Consider the following 26,555-nt stretch of genomic DNA (forward strand, 5'->3'; position numbering starts at 1 on the left):
ATATAGGATTGTTACGACCTCCCTAGTCACAGGTATAGGAAAAGGTAGACTCTCTAATCGGATTAAAAAAAATTTTGCACTTGAAAAGGCCATTGTTTATGATGTAAGCTTGCACCTTGTCCTCTTCCCTCCACCAGCCTATGTTGGGGTATTGGTAGAATATAGAAAAGAGCACTTTATTTCTAGTTGGTTGTATAACTAGTTTTGTTAGTGTACTGCTTTCCATATGTGAATTGATAGCGGTGGTCTTTTAAGATTGACTCTGAAAGAAGTCAAAGAAGTTATGTGATACTTGGGTCATGTTCTATGCCGAAGCGGTACAAAGAGTTTAAGGGGTAATTGGGTCCTAAATGCAAAGGTTCTGGAGTGAGTAAGGGGTTATGTTGTTAAATTGTTACAGTTGTCATCGTGGTCTTAACTATGGAGTTTTAAAACTAGGTATGGAGTTGTAAAAATGATGTAGGTGATTAGAAGATGGCATTCCCAGGTAATCTATAGAGCAAAATAATGAGTTAATATTTTTTTAATTTATTTTTTTTTTAGATATGTAAAGTAGGGGTTAGTTGAAGCCCAGCTTTGATGCAGTGTTATATGGGTTTTGGTGGTTTGGGGAGGTGGATGACTAGAAAAGGTTCTTCATACTGTGGCCATGACGTATGGGTTTAGGATAGTGACAGAGAGAGAACTGTGAATGAAGTAATTTGTGTATGGAGAGGCAAAATACTCCCTTTCCCAGTCTGACTCAGCATAGCTGCCAAGAGACTTTGTTGGGATACCCAGCAGAACTGTATTGTAAGTCCACAGTATACTTAAGGAGTTAAATTTTATGCTTAAAAGTTCATAATTATGAAGATATTGCTGTACTTAAGAGAACAGTCATGAAGGTATTTGGAAAGACAGTTGTGCAAGAGAAGGCTTGGCAGAATTTAGAGAGGCTGATAAAGTCAAAAGCTGTTTGCCATATCGGCAAGAGTTGTCCTTGGCTCTAAGCAGGTAAAAAATGTGAAAAGATATACTCAGTGTAGTCTTTTTAGGCCATTGGATAGAGGTGCTAGAGTGAGGAAAATGAGGAAAGGAGCTGCAAATAGCTCAATTCAGAATTAGGAGGAAAAGCTGGTCCAAGAGTGCTTGTGCCAGGCTTTATTGAAAAAGGATATTATTTCCTTGCCTATATTTGGTGACAGTAGTATCACATGAGTCTTAGCTTTTAAGTATTCCTTCATGTCTCTTCTTATTCTCTACATTGCAGAAGAAGCCAAATTTCCAGATAGATGTATTTAGTCTGGGTGTGTTATTTTTAGTTTTAATGAAATAGGAGTTGTTTGATCTGGCTGAGCAAGGTGAATCTGTGTAGGTGGCTTCCTAATGTTATTAATCTCTCTTGATCTTTGCCGTAGTGTTTAAGAGACAGGAACAGGTTTCAAGTGTCAAGTTCTCCCTAGAACTGTATTTTATAAGGAATGTTTTCTCTAGAGAGGAGGAGGCTCAAGGAGGGACACATTCCTCAGACAAAATATTCCAGCAAAAAGGAAGAGAGTGAACTGTTCACCAGCTCCAAGGAACTTCAAGAAAGAGCTTAGATCAGAATTCATGAAGTTAAGAGACTAGGAAACACTTTCAATAGTATGCATGACTAAGGATTAAAATTAATTTTAATATTTTGCAGTTTTCTTTGGATATGCTTTTTTGAGAACAGCTGTACAAACTTCTGCCTGGAGCAGTTCTGGTTTGATGAATCCTTGAATCCTTCGTTGGTCTTGTCTTCCATGACTCAAACCGTGTACTATTCACAAAATTCTGAAACTTACAGTAGTTTCTGATTAGTTTTTTTTTTGTATGTTTATATATTTTTATGTATTTATATATTGGACATGAAATTCTTATCTTGGATTCAGATTTTTCTTCATAGAAGTGGTGATTTGCAATAATTACTTTTGTTTGTTTCTTTTGTGGGTCTTGAAGCAGATATTCCAGTCTTGCTTAGGCTAGAAATCAGATTTATGCTTATTTCCACTTTTTGAAATGCTTGGCACTAAGCATTTCAAGTATTACAAGAGCTATTAAAATCTGTTGGATGTTTACTTAGTCTTACTTAGATATTCTAAACTGTGTTGATATGAATTGCTTGCAAAATATTTTGTCATTTCCAATTTTAAGTGCTTAGCACAAGTATGTATTGAATGTTCTTGCTTCCTCTTCATTATTACCAATTTTCTGAACTGTACCTAGAAGTCAGTGTAGATTTCTGGTAAGGCTTTTTTTTTTTTTTTAATACCTACTGTAAGTGCTACGGCCAGTTCCAGGTAGCCTTTCCTGTTATTCTGCCCAGATGAAGAGGTAAAGATAGGGTGCTGGACAGCTAGATTTTATTAAATATTTGATGAAAAAATGTTTTGTTAACTCTTCTCATTCTGTCGGGTTTTAAGTCAGTGTTTGGGTCTGTTATTAACAACTAAATATTAAAATGTTAGTTAACTTTGGCAGTGCAAAAACCCAGCATCCTGAACTTTTATCTGACATTCATCATATTATCTCCATAAATACATTTTTATTATTTTGAGCCTTTATTATAGTAATATCTTGCATGATAAAATTTCGTGTATTGCTGGCTTTTGTTACCACAACAGGACAACTGTTACTTAAACTTGGCTCTTAAGATGTTAAGTGCTGCTGTTTATTTTTGAGGCTTTTGCTTACTTTCTTGCCATGGACCTGGGCAGTTCTGAGCATTTTTAGTCTCTTTTTTCTGACAAGTGTTTTCTGGGAGCAAGCCAAGGTTGTGTGCTTTTGAGTGCCATCTTTCCCTTACTGCTTAATTCTTCAGATCCTTCACCATAAGCTGAAGCTCAGCCCACAGATTGCAAGTGGAAGCACATCCTTGGCCTGCATGTTATCCATGGACTATAACTTAATCCTTAATCACAATATAGTTGTTTGTGCTCAAAGCCTTTTTAACTTTTTCATTCTTCATATGTGTACAGAATATGATAATGCTAACTTTTGTTGTACAAGCAGAGATGTGCAGCATTAAATGCTGTGAAGGAATGAAATGTCCGTGGCAGAAGTTCAGCAAATACCAAATCCCATCAGGGTGCACTAGTTCTCCTGTCACCTCCCTCCTTGAAATAGATTGAAACTTGCTAGTTTATGAAAAAAAGCATTGGTGTTGTGTTTCAGATAATTCGCTGTCATGTGAATATGAAAGAATCCTGTGTCTTGTGTGAAAGTTAAAATAATTAATTTCTGTGAGAATTTTATAACCAACCTCATCTCCCTCAAAAGTGGGCTGAAGAGGCAGTGGAAGACACTTTAGAGTAATTGTCTGTGAAAAACAAAGTTCACTCTGTAAAATTTTTAAATTTAATAAAGAATAAAAGGGACCAAATCTAGTGCTGGGGTGCTTGGCTATCTGTCAAAAGCACACCCTCAGCTTAAAACAATGTTCTTTAGATACTGTTGCATTACAGGAGGTACATGCATATTTATAAGAGTTTATACTTATTCAAACATTTGAGTTTAGATGTTCTTTTTCTTGGTTTTAACCTTTGACTTCATGCCATCTTGTAGATTAAACCAATATATTTTATTTCTTCTCCTGGTTCTGTCTTGTTGTTTTTACACTCCCTGATAAGGAGTCATCAGGAAATTGGGTTCTGGTTTTTGTTACTGTTATCTTATCAGTCAGATAGTCTGCAAATGCAAGGAGCTCCCTAATTATCTTACAACGTTCTCTGAGTTAGTTACATAAAAACATTTTACCATCACATAGTCTCTATATTAATATTAGACTATGGCCTAAGAGATCATACAGTTATTAAATTACTATTTTCTATTTATATGAAACCATACAGTCCACACATAAACTCACAGATTATACAATACCAAAAAGCAGTTAAAAGGAAATACAAATGATATCAAAATTTTTGTGATTAATAATATGTGAAAGCTAATACATAAATGCGAAAGCCAATACTATATTGTTATTTATAACAGTCTAATTTTTTATCTGAATCTGCACATAAAAACTATCAGCTGTTCTTTAGTCCTTGGGTGAAGGGAAGGGAGTGAACCCCAACAAGCCTGTAGCTGGCAGAATCCTCTTTGCTGGGGACACAGATGATTTTGGTAACTTTCAAAATAGTGCATTTGTTCTAACTGAGGCTTTTCACAGGCAGGGGAAACTAATTCTGTCAGCAGGTTCTGTTACAGAATTTCTGTATATTTTAATTTGTGCCTTGGCAACAAGCAGCTCCTTCTGCCACACTGTGAAAACAGTGAAATTTAAAAATGGATCCTCTCACTAGGACGACTGATCTCTCATGTTGCAGCGTTGCATGGAAGGGACGTTGTCTTTTCTGCTCACAGTCCTCTGGAGAGCAGAAAGCTTTGTCAGATTCAGGAGAGGACCCTCAGGGAGAGGTTGAGCCCCCCTACCATTGTCTGGGTCACACAGAACCAGCTGGTGAGTGTGACTTTGAGCACCCTACTCCTGCTGTGGCCTCAGTCATTGCTACCCTGAGTCCTGCTTCTGAAGCCCAGCTTGCTCCTATTCACCAAGAACTGGCAGGGGTAAGTGTCATCCTAAAGTGCTTCTGCTGCTGAGGAGATTAAGGAAGTACCTTCCACCAGGTGGAATCCGTTACTGTTCACTGTAGGTAGTGCAAATGACAGTCTGTCTGGTTCTTTGATCTCAAGTGTTAGTCCTCTCTAAACCCTCATTCCAATTAGAAGAAATGAAATTTGTGAGTCTCCCTAGTAGCATAACTGTAGAGACACCTCAAGTATTTTAAAATTGAAGGTGTAAACTGTGTGTTTGCCTAAGGGTAAGAGCATTTCTAAATAAGGGTCCATATTTGAGGGGTTTGCTTCAAGCAGTTAGAGAACTCTCTGTTCCCCCTATGGGCCATAATGTTGCAGCTTGACAAAGTGAGCAGCTAATACTGCTTTTACTGGATATGTCATGCCAACAGCATCATAGCAGAGTTTTAAATTTGGGTGTTTGTAGTGGGGAGGAAGTCAGTATGTTGTGTAAAAGCTCTCAGTGCTCATAATTTGATTTTTCTATTGGTGATGTTGCAAAATTTTTTCTGAAAGATCAGATGACTAAATGACAGCTACCATACAGTCTTTCAGAACAACTTCAAGTGTTCCTAATCTTTCTGGTTGGTGGACCATGTTTTCTTGGTGCAGGTAAGTGTTGCTGTGTATTCTGGCATCACACCCCCTTGGCATGTGCTCTTTGCTAGATCTTTGTTAAGGCTGCTTCTTCACCCAATACCTGCACTCTTTTCTTGCACTGGTTGATTTGGGTTTTTTTTGTACAAGAATAAGGTCCATTTCAAGTAAACCCAGTACTGAATGGATTGTTATGACAAGGTGCTAATAGCTGTAGGTTAAGCACCTCTCAGTGTTCAGACTGGTACTTGATTACGTGCTGAAATCTTTTAGTTTCTTTTCTGAAGGATAAGATTTTCAAGGCGTAATATTTTAAAATATAGCTGGTAAACATGTGTGGAAGATCACACTATAAAAAACCAGTGTCCATGAAGGAGACACAGGAGTCCTGCAACTTTATTCAAATAAAGGGAGAGAGTCTACTAGGCCACACGCCCCCAGCAGGTTTTCACTCTTGAGGCTTCAGAGGGTGCAGCCTCTTTTTATCCTGCACCGCACCTTGCTCTCTTCCTTATCCCATTGGTTGAGGTACTAGGAAGGTGCAGTCTTCCTGAACCGCCTACCCTGTATCCCTCCTTGAACCTCGCATTTTACCCCAAAGTTCAGAAGTTCAGGCTTTTTCAGAGTCCCCCTCTTGACTATTTGCGGAGTCAGGCTGCCTAGGCTCTGTTACAAAACTGCTGATTGAAGTTAGTAGAGGCCTTAAGACCTATTTCAAAGATGTTAACACCCATACCTTCTATGGTGTTATTACACATCGTTCCTATCAAACATGATCGCAGTCTTTTATCTCAGTTTTCTGTCATATGAAATTGCAGTGTTACTAGAACTGTCCAAGAGAATGGTGGAGACTTTCAGGAACACAGCAGCAACCCTAACCCTAATCTTCATCTTGTTTTTAGAGAGCAGAAAATCTTACCCAGTTAGCTCAGTTCTGAAAGAAATTTAAAACCCACAAATGTTGTTGGGGATCATATGCAGAAATTAGTGGCTGTACAGAAAGCTGTTTCAGTATTCTTCTTGATTCCATTAAATTAAATGTACCAAATTGCGTGGTGCTCAGTATGGACATATAACTGGCATGCACTAGCAAGTACTCTTCAGATTATCCCAGTGTCTTACAGTAAAACCATCCCTTACCTTGAAATCTAGAGAAGGTTGATGCATCTTAAGAGTACTTGTACTGGTTTGTTGGAGCAGCAGTTTTCATGCAGTCTTCCCAGGTCCTGCGAAAATGAATGAGTTAAGACAGAAGAAGAGACACTGCATATTTCTTGTTTACTTGTTTATACACACACTGGCATATATTTTTGACATGACATGAATTTAGTGTGGCCATAGATAGAGCCCCTTGCAGAGCTGATGGTTATGTCCTAACTCTTTGGCAACCCACACCAGCCTCCCACAGCATGTGGCTGTCCCAGCAAAACTCTGCTGATTAAGAGGTTCTGGAAGAGCTTTTAAGCAAATCATGGCAGTTCAATAATGTCTGTGTATGTGCAGAGTGTCTGGACTGAAGACTTGCTTTACTGTGCTCTGAAATCCTTTATACATGACTTCTTGCATCTTAAAATGCATTTTCAAAGATAAACACTAGAAGCATACCCTTAGATCTTTCCCTGAATTACACTGACCTTTTCTGCTTTACCGAAATTCCCCCTTTCTGTCCCTGTTTCTGTTCACTAATGTGAATAAGTAAAAACGGACAAATTTGTTGAAGTTTTGAAGTTCTTCTCTTAGCTTGATGTAACCATTATGTGAGGAATTAATGTTTCTATTTAGTTAATTACTGTGACTTAGACTTTTGAAAAGCAGTTGGTAGCCTTTAGGAAGCTAATTTCCTTAACTAGAAATGTGTAATAATTGTAAGAACCTTTGTTTATGCATAAATGTAACTTTTCTCTAGCTGGATTTCTGAAAAGCAGGGGCAGAGGGAATAAGTGAAAAGTTGCTTCTGCTCTTAAATAAGAAAATTCTGAGTTGGATTTTGCTGTTACCAGTTTGTGTTTCATCAGCATCTAAGTCCAAAGACCTGAATGGAGATAAATTTAATTACCTTGGTGGTTTCTTACAGGATGAGATGGTCCTGCCTTTTGTTTCCATTGTGTGGGGTACTTGTGTAAAGCAGGTGTGGCTGTAAAGTACACTGAGTAGGTTGAGAAGCTAAAATGGTGAGGCCTACTGCTGTTCATTGTCACTAAATGTAATTTGCTGTTTTTCCAGTCTGTCAGGCTTGTCATGCATATATACCCCTGTTTTCTGTCTAGTCTACCCAGCTTCCTTTGAAGCAGCACTGGTATGCAATTCTGGCTGCAGTGGTGACTTTATCTGTGGCTTCATAGAAAAGTGAAGCTTAGGGTAGTACAGTAGATCTATGTACCCCCACCCCCTTGGAATCTACCTGGCATCTATTTGTCCAAAGCTACATAGCTTTAATCTCTGAAAACTCTTGGGCTAGGAAGCATGGAAATAACTCTGAGCAGATTTTCTGTTCTGCTTTGCACTCAGTAGGGTACAGAGTTGGTTTTGGTTATTGATGCCTGTTACCCACTAAACATGGTGATGGTACAGTAGTTGTGCTTGTCAGTTACGAAATTACAATGGTAACATGATTTGAGGCTTGCGCTATATAGGTTTGATTTTTTTGTATGTGTTACTTGAGCATTGAGAATGAAGCATATTAGTAACATCTTAAGTTTTTGACATTCAGGTGGAAATCACTTGTTTATTTTTAAGGATTTTTGCATATAGAGATCTGCAGTTCCACTCATGCAAATTTTTTACCAAGTATTTTCTTTTTGCTTTTAGGATTTTTGATAAAAGTGGAAACAAATTGTTTGTATAGGTGACAACACTTTATGTGCAGAATGGAATCTTTTCTGAGTTCAGATGCTGGTTGCTGAGATACATGATAGCATGGTTTTCCATTTTAGCCTCATCTTTTGAGAAAGTATTGTCTGTTGACAAGGGCGGTGACTAATAAGACCACCTTCTTGTAGTACCATGGACTACCTGCCTAATTTTGTAGGAAGAGCCATGGATCATCAAATGCAGCATTAACATGGCTGGGCCGATAGGTGTGTGTGAATGCAGGGAGTTGTGTTCCAGACCTATTAGTAGCTTCTTATTTCCAATGCTAAAGGTTTCAGAGATACTCAACTAGGGTGCTAGTGAGGTAGCTGTACTTCTCTATGAACATAAAACACAACAGAAAAGCTCTTAAAGGTAATTAAATAGGCAAGTGCAGTGTAAGTGGGTTTTTATTAGCATTGAATGGTGTACTTGTGGATGCTAAATGCAAGCAGGGAGCACAGTGTCTGTGTGAAACTAAGTCACACAAGGTTCTCACTCTGGCCTGAGAAAGCATAAGGAGGAATCCAAACAGACCTTGGAGAAAGACAACAACCTTTTGCAGGTGTTGTTTAGATCCTTGTTGTTTACTTCCAAGAAACAGTCAAGGGGTGGTGTTCCACTTGACCAATGATGGTGATGTATAAGTTTAATGACCAATGAGAGTTTTGCTTCTCGGACTTTCTTGGACCTGTCTATAAATGAAGATCAAGGATAATAAAATTTGCTCTCTTGGACAGCCCAGCCAGAGAGTCAGTGTGTCATACTTCTTGCCGTTCCTGATATAATGCGACAGAGTACTGATAGTATAGTAATTTCTGGGTTCTAAATGTATGCAATGCGAAATAGAAAGTTTTGTACTTTCTGGTATTCTTACACCCAAGGTATGCCTCAAATACCAGTCCTGTGCAGATGTGTACAGTCCTTGTGTGTCTGCCTGCTCTCAGTGCCCTAGTGGGCTGAATCATGTCAGGGAAGGAGTTTTGGGGTATCAGTAGGCTCTGCCCATGAGCTGCCATTCCTCCATATATCAGCCAATATCTGAAGTGAGATTGAGTGAACGGGAGGTGTCTGTCTGCATGTCCTGGGACAGGAGTGGGATGAAAGGGTAGTGTTGGACTTGGTAGATGGTCCAATATGTCAGAGCTGTCTGAAAGAATGGTGTAGCCAAGGTGCAGGTTGGTCTGTTCTTCCAGGTAACAAGGTACAGGACAAGAGGAAATGGCCTCAAGTTGCACTCAAGTTGAATATTTAGATTGGATATTAGTAGAAGCGTGTTCCACAAAAGGTTTGTGCAGCCCTTGAACAGGCTGCCCACGGCAGTGGTGGAGCCATCATCCCTGCATGGATTTGTAACACGGGTGGATATGGCACTTGTGGATATGTTTTGGCATTGGGCATGGCAAAAGAGTTCTGAGGGATCTCTTAGACTTGGCGATCTTAAAGGTTCTTGCTAACCTAAGCAATTCAATTATTCTAAGATGTTTTGTAATGAGATGAAGATGCTGATGCAGCCCTGATCACCTTCCATAGTGAAAGGAGTCTGTCACGGGGTTATTTTGTGGGAGGAGCAAGGGAGATTATATTGGTTGAGGAACTGGCAGAGAAATAGGAGGAAAGAGCCATAGAAATCTTCAGAAGATATGTAAAACCTTTGCTTGAAGACTTTTTGAATATCTATGATAGTTGGTAGCCTGTGATGCTTCCTTTTTTGTTCTTGGTACTGTGGAAGATGTTAGGGGACTATCCAATGCTAATTGCAATAAAAATACTGTTGTACTAGTTTAATAGAGCATGCTTTGAAAGACATTCCTCCAATGCTATGATTTCGTTGAAGGAACTAAAGTCACTGAGAGTAATTAGGTAAAGTGCTTTGAAGTGAACTCCCAAATAATGGGTATATTTATGTTGAGCTTGAAACTTTATATTTTAAAAATTAAACCACTTTAAAAAAATTTCAATTTTTCAGTATATAGAAAATGTAACTGTAGTAATTGTTACACAGTCCCTAAAGATATTTGTGCTTGGGATATGAATTTTCAGGAATCTTACTTAAAAATGAAATATTTTGAATTAATTGTATTTGATAGTATCTGTGTGAAGCTCTATGCCCACACATAAGTCACAGAAGATTATTGCATTGAGTGTGTATCATTGACAGTAAAGAAAAATCTCCTAACTGATACTTAAAACATTTGAATCAAACTGAAGAGACTGAAATGTTCACTATGTGATCTTTGTTTGATCAGTGTAATCTGATTTCAGAGATCTGGAGATGGATCAAGTCCAGAAGATGGAGATGGTAAGAGATTTTATTGTAAAATTAAAAGCCACGAGTGTGTGTCTTGCTGGGATGTTCTATGTTTTCTCTAATAATTGTTTTTCTATAGAATCTGATCGAGAGGATGGAAGTTACTGTCCACCTGTAAAACGTGAGAGAACTTCATCGTTGACTCAGTTCCCTCCTTCTCAGTCAGGTAAATGTTTCTACAGTATTATATATGAGGGATTGTTTTCCTTCCTAGATATTCTTTTTCCAGTCATGTAAGCAGTCTTATTACTGTTTGCTGTGCTTTGGTTTAAGACCACAGCAACCCATGTACTCATGTTAGCAAATTTGGTGAAGCCCAAAGGAGTTGATAGATAACTTTTTAAAAATGTTTTCTATCTGTAATTTTATACATGTTTGTAGTTTCAGCTTTTATTTTGTGCTGTTAAATTGCAGAATCAGAAATCTTCTTGATTTGTTGTGATCAGGGTGCTTCTTTCTAAATTTATATAACTGCTACCTTTTCTTAGTTACTGTGCTGCCAGGGAAATTTTTCAACTCTCAGCTTGTGTTTTAGTCCTTTTCTCTTCTCCATTTCATTTTAAAATGGGGATGATCCAATGCATTTCTTAAACACCTGACATACACAAGAGAGAATGAGCACAGCCTGTGTGTGTGCACAGTCATGGCAGTGAAATCACTGGAGTAAATTTATGCAGTTCTCTTGCATGGGAATGGTCATGTTTGATATTTGTTCACTCACAGGAACAGTCTTGATTTGTGCCATCTCTCCTCACAGATCGTATGAAGGTTTTAGCTTTGGTCAATGGTTATTTTAGTTATGTCACTGTTTGAGGCAGATTTCAAGACTGCTACTTTATTTCTACTATCTTAAGTTGAAATAAAGGGGATGAAAAACTTTGAAGGAGAGAACAGTAAAAAAATACTCCTCTCATAATGCAGCGCATTCTGGAGATGTGACTAGAAGATGAAAGCCTAGTTTTGATTTTAATTTTAAGGAAATAAATTACTCTGAAATCTAAAATGTAGTTGCTGATACTTTATGGGCACAGTATTCTAAATTCATGCACCAGTTCTAGTTAGGGGAAGAATCCCTTCTCTTTCAGATCACAGTTTTCTGGTGTGCAGCTCTGTAGGTCTCCAGATGCCATCCTGTGAATTGAATGACCAGCATTGCTGTCTGCTTGCCAACCCCTCTTAGTAAAGGAATGTACAAAAATAATGAATATGGGGTTTTGTAGGTTTTCTTTTAGAATAACAGTATGTGTATACCCAGGTTCCCCATAATCTCTAACACTTCCATACTGCAATGTCTTTGCCTTATAAGATTAGAATCTCTATGCTAGCATCTCTTAAGAAGCGGAGGAAAACAATTTACTCAACTCTTTCATGGTTAAATACTGGATGTTCCAGGAGTCCAGTATCCTTTCTCCTCAAGCCTCTGCTTAGCTAATGTATTTTGAGAGGATGTGGTAATTTATTCCCTGATGTCTTTATTCTCTTCTGATGTGTGTTGTTGTCAAGCAGTGACAACTTTGATTTGAATTGCAACTTCCATAACAACCTCTTTGAATATTGTTGACATTAGTCAATGCTTTGGTTTCCCCAAAAATCTTTTAGTTTCCCACCCCTTTTTTTTCTTTTTTCTTTCTATTTGTTGTAGTGGTTTAGATTTGCCAATTTTGTTTTCCCGGCCAACGCACCAAGTAAATGTTGTGATTTTAAAGCAGTAACTAAAAAAAATACGTATTTCTTGCTGTGAGATATGGATTAGAACAAGAGCAAAACAGGCTTAAAACTTAAAAGGAAATAAAGAAAGTTTATTAACAAAACTACAAGACTAAGAACACCAGAATAAACTTCCAGAAAACCCTTTTATCCCCTACTACCCAACCATTCTCCTGTACACGTGACCACATAGAGACAAAAAACTTTGGAACTTTGGTGTTTAAAACAGTCTCAATTCTTGCTAGAGTCTTTTCATCTAGAGTCTTTTCAGTCTCAATTCTTGCTAGAGTCATTTCAGTCTTTGTAGAGAAACAGAAGTCTTCTTCTGCTAATTTATGGAGTTTCTCACAAGAAAACTATTTCTGTTATAGTTTTTTATTTCTCTGATGCCAGCTGCCTGGAAATCCTGTCATCAGTTCACTCCTCCCATTTCACATCACTCTGAGGTGTGTATGGGTCAATGAGTCTAGGGATGGATGTCATTTTAAGGATGAGTTATTCAAAGGCAAAAGTTCTCTTCATCTGTCTCTGTGAGCTTCGCTGGGAAACAGTTTTCTCATTGCCCTCAAGGCCTCAAATTTTCGCTCCACTCAGTTCCAGCAACTCACTGTATCACAATTACTCTCTTTTGCTCAAAATTCACACTTTGAACACTCCATTCCTCCCAATATACTCTGTTATGAATTAAAGGAGTTTTTTCAAAACACTATTGTCCATCTCTATAGCTTTAACAGAAAAATATTTCAGCTTAAAAAGCATCTCCTTATTCTCTCTTTCCTATTTAAAACTTAACTCTTTTCTTCACTGTCTTTTTCATGTTGATTGTCTCTCTCTCTCTGTCTCTCAGGAAAAAAGGAGTAATCTGTACATTTTATCTAGGCAGTAAAAGAATTAAAGTCTTGGGAAAGCTGCAGATGTTTATAGTGTCAGGTTTCAATCCAGCAGCAGGAATTACAAACTAAGCCAAGCTGTCTGGCTCAGTTTCTCTCTCCCCCCCCGGCCCCCACCCCCGCGGCCTTGTCCGGCCTGGAGCAGGGGGAGGAGGCCGAGACAGAGCCTTGTTACCTTGGCAGAAGCCGGAAACACAAAAGAGCGCAAGAGAGCTCTGGCTTTACATCTTAAGGGGGTGTTCACAAGTTGATCTCACTTTTCAGTGGTCAAAACTGCTGTCAGTTCTTAGAAATGACCGATAATTGGTCAGGAGAAAAGACTCCCATCAGTCACCAGCAGCTTCAACTTTCTTAGCTCTCAAAACTATCTTAAAGGTAAAGTCACCCCATGACATTCCACCCCTTCAACTTGTGAACACCTACATATATTTAATATACAACTTAAAACAATAAAACTAATAAATTGACAGAAAAGAAGAAACAAAAATTCACTACTTTCCACCCCTAGACTTTTACTATCACTGCTATATAAACTTAGGACAATCATGCTTTGCTCTTGAAAAGGCTGAAAAGCCTCATCGGCTTTTTTCTGATTTGTGATGTGAGAATTTGGTGGAATTACGATTCTCTCAAGAATAGGGAAATTTTACTGATATGAAAACTGTGTTGTCTTTAAGCTAAAGGCAGACAATAATAAAAAGAGAGAAGGTGGAATTAAAGGAAATATGAAAAAAATATTTAAGCCTTAATTATAAAAGGCAAATGCCACATCTTTTAGTACAGTGGTGTTCAGAGATGAGCTTCATTTCTCTTTTCAACATACTTAATCTTTTTCTACAGCCTTATAAAAGCTAAAAGAACCAATAAATATTGTTTTGCCTTTCTTCATGCAGAATGATCTGTTGGAGGAATCTGTCTCCTTCTCTGGTTGCCCTGTTTCATAAACTAGAGTGTGACTTTGTATAACACCAAAAATGCTGAACAGGGAATCAACCAAACTCCCTATTGCTTGCTTCTTTAGGTCCCATCAAAGGGTGGAAAAGAAACACTGTCCTTTGCCTGTTTTTTCAAACATTTTTTCCCTTTTGTTTACTATAATGATGCTGAAGTGACATCTGACAATATTCTGATGTGCTCTTCTTTGTTTCTGTAGGAGTTTTGTCTTTGCAGAGTAGTTCAAACCTAGTAGTTCAAGTTGCTTCTTGGTGCAAACAGTATGGTCCATTGAGCCCAGATGTTCACTCGTACTCTCTAGCAGGCATTACACACCTTTCTGCTCTCTCTCTGCAGGGGCCTTTTGAAATGGTATTATACATTTTGCAATGCTATTATATATTTGAACACCACTTCTAATTCCTAATTCAGATACAAGTCAGATTGGGAATCCTATATTTATACAGGATTCAGAAAAAATTATATTTATTTTTTCTCTGTTTCAGGAGACACTGAGAAGATTTTATGGACAATGGTTTGCTACTTTGTCTATCTGTAATACTGTTTTAGTTTAGAAGAAACAAAACTAAAATAAAACAAATTACTAGAAAAGTAATTTTCTGTTTGGAGTCTGGGAACAGTTTTGGAATAAAGAGCAACATACACAACTTCCCTTTTTTTTTTTCTTTTTCCTTTACTGCAGTAACAAAGAACAATGTCTTTATGCCGTCAAGTTTCTGTGAACCCTCTACAGGCAATTCTGACTCAGAACCAGGTGAGCTTCCTAATTTTTCTTCTGTTTTCTTGAACTGTTGTTAATTTGTCATGATCCAAAGTACTCAGATACTTCAGAAGTAAGACCCTATTTGTGAGAATGGAAGTGATGATGGTTCTGATCTTAGAGCTGTTCTCTTGCTCACTTCATTGTTTGACTTCACCCTTGCTGGAAGTAATTAAAATCAAAATTGTTAAATGTGTTGGGAGTGATGGTATAATATTGCATTGTGACCCTTTCCTGCTAGCCTCATGATAAAACCTTTGGGAAATTCTCATGTATCTGCTTTGGAAAACTGTTCTTTTATATTGGAAAGCTAAACAACCATAAGCTATGGCCATGATTGTGTTCAGCTATGACCTGTGAGCCCTGTGTTGACAGAACTGACAATTTTGTTAGTCTCTGTAGTTCTGGTTTGGTTGTGTTGGTATCACTGTAGCACACATCAGTATCATATGCTGATCACAAACAGTGAGACTGTGAGATGTTGAATTGTCTTATTCCGAGTACAGATACTAAGCCCCTAAAAAGAAAAAAGTATAATTATTCTTTGTAAGTTCTTAGGAACTCAATTTTTAATAGCTGTAGATTTATAATTTTTTTTTGAGGTTTTGGTAGTTAATTAAAAAACCATAACTAGTGAGTGTCAGCAAAGGAATTTCTTTTATCTTCATATTATAAAAGCATGAGTAAAAGCTTATTATTACAAGAAACTGTCATTAAGCAATTAAGTTTAGCTTAATTTATGATAATTAGCAGTTAGATACTTGTTAGCAGCTGTCATGTTCAGTTATAATTTTGACTGTTCTTTCTTTAGTTTGATTCTCACTTAAAACCTTTATTGTCTATATCAAGTTCTTCACAGGACGAGCCCCATTTCTCTGGTGAACAGTCTTTTTCCTGTTTCTCCTGAAAAACTTCTCAACTTTTTGGTTGTGACACCATGTGTTTGTCTGTGATGTATATTTGCTGTGATGATCACTGGAAATTCTGGTTTCTTTCAGAAGAGAATTTGGAAATCTCCTAATAACTTTGTGTATTTATAGAACTTGTGGGTTGTTACAGTGGGGAAAACATGAGGAATTTATGACTGAATGGATATTGCTAATATGTAATGGCTTTGTCCTTGTAATTTTGTATTTCACTTCCAGAGGAAAAGAGCAGTGGATTCCGGCTTAAGCCACCAATACTTATCCATGGTCAGGCACCTAGTGCAGGTGAGTTCACTGTTAACTGCAACAGTACAAAGAAACCAGCTCAAGCATTTTATTTAGTTAGAAGTTTCATAAATTGGCTATTGTAAATAGAAGGTGGCAATACCTATTTGTCTGCAGAAAAAAAAATCTTCTCTAGGGTGGTTGTGCCCATACCCACTGTGTAATGCATATGGACACATCTGTGTTTTGCGTTGGATCAGCTGTGCATGTCTGAAATGCATCTCCCAGCTGTCACTGCTTAGCAAGCTTCTGTTTGTGCTTGGTGTAATCCTACAGACAGTGAATTCAATTCCTTTGGTAGCAAACTGTAAGAAAAAGGATGTTCCAGGAGTGCCTTGAGAAAGTTCCAGCTATTATTGAGTGTTCAGTCTGGGACCAGACCAGGGCAGTTGGAAGTGTCAGAGAGTGCCTACTTCTGCTTTTGGTGGCAGTGTAGGTGGCGGGTCCTTGATGATGCCTGTTCTGCACTACAGGTTGGCTATGACTGAGTTTCCTGTTTTGTGATGTAGACCTAGCCACTATCAGAAAGATATTAGTATTAAAGCTCCTTAGGAATTTGAGTGGGGAAAAAAAAACAAACCCAAAACTATTTGGGTAATGAAAGCTATTATTGCATAACTGTGTGGAAACTTCATTTCACTTGAAGGCAGAAGGGTAAATTTAAGAAGGAACCAAGCTGTTCTGAGCTTACGAACATTTTGGACTTAGGATGTCGTGCCCTTTGAATATGGGTGACCTGAAATGGAACTAATTGCTATAAGTGAGTTCTCTTGCAGTATTTTATTGGATCAAGAGTTCATCTTGACTATTTTCAGTGGAGAAAACTGAATCTTCTGGGCTTGCCATAGCCTTCTAGAGTTGATGTTACAATGTTTGGGTTTTTTTTTATTAGGTTGTTTAAGGTTAATTACCTTCTTGAATCATAGCATAATTAGAGTTGTAGTGCTGTGTATCTTACTATAACAGCCAAAGAGGCCATGTTAATTCAAAAAGCCAAAAGGTTGTTAAATTACACAACACAATTGTTACAGTACCAATATGTTTGATTGTATGGATTAAAAAAAAATAGAATCTTTTACTATCTGAAAACTACTTTATTGGAAGGAGAAAAGAAGACTTGGAGTGTGTAGTTGATTAAAATGTTAGTGCATAAATAGGATTAGTGTTGTCCTGTTCATTTCTCTTACATACATTTCTGTATCAGTAGTAAACTTCAGTTCTGTGCTTTACTGGATAAGGTAGACAATATATTTTAAAGTGTCTTTTTAGGCTAGGAAATTGTCTTCCCTGTTTGGGATGAACTTACTTTTGAGGCTGAGTAATGAGGGATGGAAAAGAAGAGAGTAGAAGCTTTTCTAGTGTCTGTTTTTTTCAAAGTATATTCTGTTGGAAGCAGTTAGAGAAGATTAGGTGAAGCTGAATTTTCCAACTTTAAAGCTTTATACTTGAAAAAAACTTTGCACTTGCAGGTCTCCCTAGCCAGAAACCGAAGGAACAGCAGCGAAGTGTGCTCCGTCCAGCAGTGTTACAGGCACCACAGCCAAAAGCTTTCTCACAGATGGGTAAATAATGTTTTTGCATTCTAAATGCACTAGAGAGAGAACAAAAATATTGAATTTGTTTAGTGTGGTGGTTTGGTTTTACTCAATACCCACCTTGGTTTTTCTAGTTTTCTCCTTTCAGAAAAGAAACATCTTAAATGGTAAGTCTGTCTGTATTACATGAAGGATAACACAGTGGAACCTTCAGGTCTTGTGTAGGGTGAGTGTCTGATGTTGGTGGGCCTCTAACTTTGGTGTAGTCCATGCCTGAGTTTTGGAAAATAAAAAGACTTTTAAGAGTGTGGTATGTCAGTCTCAAATGACAGCACTAACCGTGGTGTAATAAGCTATTGCTGGTAATTGATCAACAGTAAGAGTCAGTGAGAGGTGCCTCCGGGTTTGGGGACTGTTTTGGAGATGGGACTTCGAAGTACAATTTTAATTCTGAACATAGAATTTTAGTTCTTAAGTTTGGTCATTCATATAATGTTTATTGCATAATGGAATTACAGAATTTTATATATCTGATGGAAATAGATGTGATTAAAGTGTGGAAGTTAATGCAAAAAACTGTTTAAGGTGTCCCTGTCTCCTAAACCTCATGTTTCCCCAGCCCGATGCCATTTGTTATGTGGAAGTTTAGTTGAACAGAAACAGGAGTAACTTCAGATAATGCAGAATCTGGCATAGAACCAAGCATTTGTGTCTTGATTTCTTGACGTACCTCCTGATACAGATTTGACTCTACAGAGGACTTGGTATTGGGGTAAAAATTTTCAGTGGGACTTCAGTATATGAGCGGATAGATCAGTCTGAAGAAAAACCCTGCTGGCTGTGAACAGTATTAGATTGGAGCAGGATGATTGCTTGAAGTTGTATGTATTGAAGTCCATACAACGTTTGTATAGATTAATTTGCTGACTTGATTTTCTTCATTTGGAATTCTGATTCTGCTAAGAATTGCTGAATTGTGGTTGTTACATCTTTTGCATGGGAACCTTTTAGTTGACATTGCAGTGTTTAATGGACTTAAACAAGAAAACTGCATGCAATTTGCATAAGAAAGATTTTATGACAGTCTAAATATCTAGAGAGTTTGCGTATTTTTTTATTTATTTCTGTGTTACAGTTCTCAGCAGTGGCACCAATGGTGTAAATATCCCCCCAGATTCTGCAGCCATATCAGAATCACCAAGTGATGCAACACTGAAAAGTTCCAACTCTGAAGACAAGGTGAGTTGGAGAAGAAGACTCAAGGTGACAGACATAAATATTCTCTGGACAGAGTAAAAAGCCAGTGGCAGTACTTGAATTCCCTACAGGACAGTGCAGGTAATGAGGGCCTGAGAAGCTTCACCTAGGGCAAAAGACATCTTTATTTGTCATAAGACATCTCAGTTGTTTATTTGCTATCATGAAAAAAAGGTAATGAAGTATTTACTTCCAGTTTTGTGTAGTGTGTCCAGTCCTTTTCTTCAGGTTTTGAGCTAACCATTAGCGCCTGAAGGTCTTGACTCATAGTATGAGGAGGATGTTTGGGGATTCTGAGTGTTACTGGGTTTTTTTGGAGCTTCATTAGGCAGTTGTTTGCTTTTTGTTGCCATACTGAGCCTAGAAACAGTATTGATAAGACAAGAGTATGGAACAGTTTACTTGAAATTCAAGTCTTAATCCTGAATATGCAAGCAGAAATACGTGTAGTGTGAATGGCTTTTTAAGGTTTAGTGAAAAGCTACTGCTACAACTAAGTATCAATAAATAAACTGAATGGGTGTACCAGTATGAAAACTGTGGGACATGCTTGTAACCCAGGTGTGTATCATTGGGACACCCTCTATCTGCTTTTAACATCCTAAAGTCCTCTTAAGTTTTTTAATCAACTAATCTTGGAGAAAGTTTTCTGGTAGAGGAAAGCTCTTAAATCTGATTGGTAAGGATTTCTGGAAGTTCAGTATAAATGATATAAAGCTTCATAACTTCATAACATTTGCAATTTTGCCAAGTGTTGTGGGGAGATATTCTACTGCCTTGGCATTAGCAGTCAATTTTGTCTCCCTGAAGCTTTCTAGCACAGCTAGAAGTCATTTGAGTTCATGCAATAGTTGTGTTAAATGCTGGAGTCTCTGCAGAATAATTAGATGGCTTGGTGAGAGTGAAAGATTACTTCTGGAACTGTTTCATAGGATATGCATTGTATATGCAGATCTGTGGCATAGATTTGATGCACCACAGAGAGAGCGCTTCCTTGTGAGGGCAAGTGTGTTATTTGCAGTATTACATGAGCATGGTCTGCCTTTGTTAGAGCAGATGTGAGTCGTGGTCTTATTTTGCTGTCAGAAAAGATTTTTCTTTGTGTCTTGTGCTTATATAAGGTAGCAGAGTGGGAACAGTCTCAGTCTGGTGGTTGTCATACCCTGAGCAGCTCTGTGGCAACTTCTACCTATCTGGTCTCTGTCTTGAAAATCCCTAGGAAACTATGGGAGCCCTAAGCAGCATTGTCCTCACGTGGGTACAAGCTGCAGCCTTTGATCCAACCATCCTCAACTGGTAGGAGAGTCTGGTGGCTGAAGGTCATCATTGGAAACTTGACAGCCCTCAGCCTTCCCAGTAGCAGGGAGATGCTGATCCTTATCCGGAGGGAAGAGGACCTGTGAAGGAAATCCTAGGCTAATGATGTTTCCTTGCATTCAATAGAATGCTCCTTGTATAGAATACTGCATATATAGAATGCCCTATGTATCATTCAGTGGTGAAGGACTACTCCCAGTGATCAGTGCTGGCCCATTTCTAATTGCAAGCAGAAAAACAACATCTTTCAAATGCCAGAATTAGAATCTGAAGGCAAATGATACAGTTAGGTTATGCAAAGGTTGTCCCTCACACATAAAATGGGATTTTTGAAACTCTTGGACCTAATCTAGTGTTTTCCTACTGCCTTCTCTGACCTATATGATATGTGCAGAAAGTACCATAGCTGGCACATGGGGGCAACAACACCCTGCATTAGAAACTAACAGAAGAAATTGGAAATCTGTGTTAAGTGGTGGTTCTGTAACCTCATTGGGATCATGGATACAGGAGGTTTACTTGGGCAGCTGCTTTAGATACCTAAGGGCCTTTTAGGAAATAAAGCAGGAAAGACCTTAAGGGGTGGGTTCTGGTATGCTAAAAGTAGCTTGAAGTTTGAATGCAGAGGCTTTGTTTTGGGAAGCCAATGAATTGGTCAAGGCTTTATAGATTGAGATCAGAGGGGAAGCCAGCAAGAAGGACATTAAAGTGAACCTTCACCAGACTTGAACCGATCAAGTAGAGAAAATAACTAACACCCTTGAAGAACTAGAAGCTTCACAATTACAGGCCTTGATTCTAAAGGAGAACTTTAGTACTTGAACACCCAATAAAATGGCAACACGTCCTGGTACAAATCCTCTAGAATACTCCTGGAGATTTTAGGGATAAGTTGATGAGAGTATTTGCATATGCTGGGTAGGTTTACATGGGAGGTATTCAGCTGTATCTGGTATTCACAGCAAGCAACTGGCTAGAAATGCAAAGGTTGAGAGTTGCTGTCATTGCAGCATCAATGAGATGGAGTTTGAGATCCTGAAGGAACTAATAAGTAGCAGAATAAAGAACAAGACTTCAGGAGAAAAGACTTCAGGTTGTTCAGTGATCTGGTTGGTAGGATTCTGAAGGACTTCAAGGCTTATGAGAGCTCATTACCTCCATGGACAACCACCTCAGACAATGAATAATTTATTCCAAAGTGCATGAAATTGTGCAAGAGTGGCAGAAGACAGGCATGTATGGGCTGGGAACTCCTTAAATCCAGAAAGAGAATGTGCAATAACTAACGGAAACAGTCAAGACACCCAAGAAATATACAGAAGGATTGCCTGGATGTGTAGGAGAACTGTGAAAGCCCAAATTTGTCTGGAGCTGGAAATGACAGGGAATGAAAAGCTGCAAGCAAGGCTTCCACTGGTATTTGCAGCAAACATAAAATGAAGGAAAATTGCAGGCCTTCTGCAAAATGTTGAAGGGAACCTAGTGGTGAAAAAAAAAAAAAAGAAAAAAATCTGAGGTACTCAGTGCCTTTGTCTTGTTTTCTACTGAAGAGATCTGCTGTCAGGTCTACCATGTCCCCTTCTTTAGGGGAAGTTTGAGGGAGTGAATTATTACAATAAATTTGCCTAAGGACTGTTTTAGACAGTTTGACATACACAGGTCCATGGCACCAGATAGGATGTATCCGTGGGTGTGGAGGGAGAGTCATAGTTTAACCCCAACTGGCAGCTAAGTACCATGGAGCCACTTGTTCACTCCCTCCACTCAGGTGGGATGGGGAGAAGAATCGGGGAAAAAGTAGTGGATTAAGATAAGAACAGTTATTTAAGTGTTGAAACTTAGAGTTTCAGAGTAAAAGAGTAAAGTACAATAATGTTAATAATTTTAATGAAAAGGAGAGGGAGACGGATAAAACAGAAAGAAAAGAAGTGATGTCCAGTATAGGTAATCAGCACCCAGTGATCTGTGTTGACCCTGTCTCCCAGCAGCAATCAACCCCTCACCAGCAGCTCCCCCAGTTCACACACTGGGCAGAGTTTGGGTCAGCTGTCTGACCTGTGCTCCCCCCAGCTTCTTGTGCAGCTCCTTGCTGGCTGAGCATGAGACACTGAAAAGTCTTTGACTTGGGGTGAGCACAACTGAGCCGCAACCAAAATATCAGTGTGTGTTCAAGATTATTCTCATCCTGGATCCAAAATGCAGTGTTGTACTGAGAAGAAAATTAACTCGAGACAGGGAGCCGGGGGATGCTAGTATGGGACCACTACCTCTCCTCAGAGAGTTGTGGTACTGTGGTGGGTACCAGTTACTGGGGGAGAAGTAACTTCTTTGAGAAAAAGGTTCCAGGAAAGTTGCTGTAAATATTATATGACCCCCTTCATACTCATCCCCCTTAGAGATGTGTCCACCCTACACAGACCATGGGGGGGCAGAATCCTATAATATATTCAGCATGAATTTGGGTATTTAGACAAAGGGGGCTCAGTCTTGAAGGATGTGGTCCTGGGTTTATTGTACATGAATCACCCGGGGCGAGAAAAGAGATAGAAATGTCTTTAGCACTCTCTTCTAAACCAGGCGGGAAGGAGATAAGGGGGGGAGATTTTACAGCCAATAGGATCAAATGGAGGGGAGGGGGAGGTTTGGAAGGGACTAACATTATACAAATCCAAGGGTGGGTTCATCCTCAGGGACATACCATATATCTTAATACACTGCAACAGAAATTAGAAATGGCTCAGCTCCTTCCTCTCCCTTTGGGGTGAAGTAGTCCTAGGATATGAAGCACCTTAAAGGGATTGAGAACAACCAGCATAGATAAAACAGAGACCAAGCTGATGGGTTTTTTATCCTCTGAGACTATTTGCTTTACAGAGAGCCCTACTTGTTGATTTTGACTTCAGGCAAGATCTTTGTGTGGTGTGAAGTATCATTGCCGTAGACAAAATGGAGAGGTGTACTGGTTGGGTAGAATTTAAAGTGAATGAAAAATTGGCTGAAGTGGTGAGCTTTGAGGGTAGCAGCCAGCAGTTAGAAGTCTGACAAGTGTCAGTCATTAGAGATTGTTTAGGACTGTTCAACATACACACTAACAACCTGGCAAGGTGGAATAAATCTTGTCAAGTTTGTGGATGCTACTACATTGTGGGAAGGGGAGATGGTCAACATGTTGGAACGTAGGTGCTCTTCAGCACAATCTCAGCAGGTTGGAAAAAGAAGCTGAGAAAAACTAGCTGATGGTCAGCAAAATTCTGGAGTGAGAGGATCCATGTGTCACAAGGACTGAAGAGGGACTGGCTAGGAAGCAGCTGTGCAAACAAGTCTTGGAAATCGTGATACTGCAAGAAAGGTGTTGAGAAGTTCTCACATACAAAATTCATTAGCAGAACTATAGCCGATAGTATTGCTTCTAAGGGTGACGGTTACTTTATTTTGGAGGAAGGGAGGTCAAAAAGGGTAAAAAAGATAAAAAAATATCAAAAAGGGAAAACTTAACGTTGGCCAGTCATAAAGACTAGTAATGGGTTCCCTAGACAGGCATCTTCCCTCTGAATGTCCTCTCCAATGGAGCAGGTGGTACCCCCTAATACTCTTCCCATAGTAACTATAGTTTTCTTCATAATACGCTCAGACTTCCTGTGGTTTTGGGTTTTTTTCTGCTTATGGTGCTGTTGATGCTGATGGAAGTGTGCTTTGCTGAGGGGAAACTGCTGTATGTGGGTCACTTTTGAGGATTTGTGTGTGCATAGTTGTTGGGTCTTCCCATCAGTGTCAAAAGTGATAGGGTAGGAAGTTAGGACAGATGCAGGAGGGAGTGAGTCCCATGCAGGTTGTAATTGCTTTCCAGCACTGCTTTAGAGGTTTGTAAGTGCAAGGCTCTGAGCATAGTGGAACAAGAACTATTGTATGGGAATAATCAGGAAAAGTGCCACCACACCATGTGCAGGGAGATGTCATGAAGGCACTTGTGGAAAGCAGGTGGCAGAGGTGCAGAATCGAAAGTCCTTAGGAGAACAAAAAATTCAGAAACATTCAGGTGCTGTGCAGCAATGATGAACAATAGATTGAACATGAATATGTAGTGTATTCTTTTATTGATTAAGAGGACTTCCGGGCTCCTTTACTAAAACTGCAGCCATTAAGTTCAGGAAACTGATCTTCCTCTTTTTGTGCCACTGGTGGATGGCATCAGGAATACCATATATAGTTTGGGGTTTGACAAGTACATGGAAGACACTTAAATATCACCGGGGGACTAGTGGCTGGAGCATAAGATGTGTGATGAGAGAATGAAAAAGCTGGGAGTGTTATGCATGGACTAGGGCAGGGGAATAGGATTGTTCCCCTCAGCTCTCAAGTGGTAGGTGGTGGCAAGATTAGAATGAAATTATGAAGTGTCTATCAAACTGCAGGTGTGGTGTGAAGAGGATTACAGATGGGTTTTAGGACATAACTATCATACTTAGTGTTGTTGAACATTACCCAGACTACCAAAATGTAAAACTGTCATGTGGATTTTTTTGAAACTTGATACGAGATCTTGGGCAGCCTAATGTAAGTTTGAACACAGTTTGGACCAAGTGTTTTTTAGAAATTCCTTTGAACCTTAACTCTTCTGTGATTTGCTAAGAAAAACACTTAACAGAGATATTACTTAAATGCAAAACATGCCTTGTCGATCTGGAAGTGTTACTGGCTTGTCATTGTAAATGAGTGTGTGACTCACCTTGTCATGAGGTGTTTTTATTTAAAGAAACTCAGTATCTTAGGCTACATTTTTCTATTTCTTTAGGCACCACAATGTCAGAAAAAGGAGTCCAACAATACTTCAGATGATGACAGCTGTGAGAAGGCTGAACTAAATGCACACCAAGCATTTGTTTTTGGGCAAAATTTAAGAGATAGAGTTAAGGTAAGCACACATTTGTTCTCTTGACTAAGTGTTTATGAAGTACTGTGAAGCTACTATATGAAAAGGTTAAAACCAAACCTCCATGTATATATGTAAAATTAAAAGCTATGAACACAGTAGTGTTGACTATTTAATAAAACTAGTCTTCTGGACATTTAATAAATGAATTCTGATAAATAGCATAAGAAGCTTTTTCAAAAATAAGTGCATCTACTGCAATCATGAGTAACAGCTAAAGCTCAGTAGAATGCGGTGTTTTCTCTTACAAAAACTTTTGGGTTAGAATGAAGTTGAAATGTGGTCCTAAGATGTTCCCATGCAACCAGGACTTCACAGAAAAGATGGAAAAACAGGCTGAGCTTGGGCTCAAACTTCTGCATAGAATAACTGAGTTGCATTGTTAGTATCTCCTGTTAAAGACAGATGTCCTAGCATAATAAAAGAAATTGTAATATTGGGCCATAGACTTACTTTGTCTTATTGTAGAAAGCATTTGTGGATAAAACTTTGTCATTAGGAAGAATGAGTTGAAAAATTTGTGGTCAGTAATTAAAATTGTTGATATATACTTGTTGTTTTTCTAGCTAGGAGATGAAAGCGATGAAACTACTGATGTGCAGAATGCTGGTCTTCTGACATCAGATATACCTTCTGCAACAAACTATTTTCTACAGTACATCGGTTCCAGGTGAGACTACAAGAAAACCAATAGAACAGTTCTTCTTAATCTTTATTGAGCATTCTTTATGGTTCTGCTCTTTATTGGATGCAGGGCTTAGAATGGGTCTGTGGGGACCCAGGCTTCTGAAGAATGAGATGGCAGTCTTCAGATCTGGGGGAATCCTCAATCATTTCATCAAGGGAGATGCATTTGATACTATTTATTTGACCACATCCTCACCAAAACCACTTCAGAAAACCAACAAGCATGACATGAGAAGTGTTCTCATGAATGAATAGAAACTGTGATGGACTAAATTTGAGCTACCAGTGGAATCTTGTGGAGATCTGTACTGTATTTGTGTTGTTCAGTAGGTTGCATATATGATACAGATAAAAAGGAAGAATAGTTAAATTTTTTTCATGATAGTAAGCTTTTCAGAGTGCTCTGTATGCATAAGTAGGAGCCTAACTGTGGGAGGTTTTTAGGAGAACTTCTTATGAGGCAATAACTTCAGAAGAAATGTGATGTGTAGGTAAAGTGAGGCAGTCAGGAGAAAACTGCTAATCCTGTCTTATGTAGTGATGAGCTCTGAGCTGAGAGCCTTCACTTGAGGCTAAGGTAGTGATACAGCTCTCTGAAAATGCTAGCTTAGTAGTGGTCAAAAAAATGAAGTAGTTTACAGAATGAGAAAACAGAAGACACAGCTCTGACGTCAGGTAGTAACTGAGAAAGTGTGAGGGAAAATCCCACCAAGAGTGATGAAGCAGAGCAACATCTCTGCTCCTGTAGTAGGCTGGTCGTCAGATTGAAGCAATGAAATAATCATAGGAAAAGTGCTGATACATGCTTTCTTTGTCCTTATATTTGGCATTTTTGAGGTCCTGTTCACTATGAAGGAGGCAGTAGGCAGTTTTGCAGTCAATGAACTTTTGATGCTGAACTTCTGAGATGTTGCACTGGTGAGGAAGAGAACACCTTTGCCCTCTTGTTGCCAGATCAACATCTTTCCAAT

The 26,555-nt window shown here is 38.7% G+C and overlaps 1 protein-coding gene across 2 annotated transcripts in view; it reads left to right on the forward strand.

The window, feature by feature from the left end:
* RANBP3 (RAN binding protein 3) overlaps positions 1-26,555 on the forward strand; it is a 56,623-nt gene that overhangs the window by 17,863 nt on the left and 12,205 nt on the right. The window contains exons 3-11 of one of the 2 annotated variants that reach the window (XM_014260089.2): positions 10,291-10,327; positions 10,416-10,502; positions 14,570-14,641; positions 15,793-15,858; positions 17,328-17,420; positions 17,528-17,560; positions 18,529-18,632; positions 24,760-24,879; positions 25,464-25,567. In XM_014260089.2, coding sequence (XP_014115564.1) covers positions 10,291-10,327; positions 10,416-10,502; positions 14,570-14,641; positions 15,793-15,858; positions 17,328-17,420; positions 17,528-17,560; positions 18,529-18,632; positions 24,760-24,879; positions 25,464-25,567 — 716 coding nt within the window. The remainder of the gene's footprint in view (positions 1-10,290; positions 10,328-10,415; positions 10,503-14,569; positions 14,642-15,792; positions 15,859-17,327; positions 17,421-17,527; positions 17,561-18,528; positions 18,633-24,759; positions 24,880-25,463; positions 25,568-26,555) is intronic. The other variant, XM_014260090.2, reaches the window with a different exon arrangement.

Source organism: Pseudopodoces humilis, chromosome 28 (assembly GCF_049639895.1).
Source record: "Pseudopodoces humilis isolate 2021_Gansu_Grassland_sample_001 chromosome 28, ASM4963989v1, whole genome shotgun sequence".
NCBI classification, from domain to species: Eukaryota; Metazoa; Chordata; class Aves; order Passeriformes; family Paridae; genus Pseudopodoces; species Pseudopodoces humilis.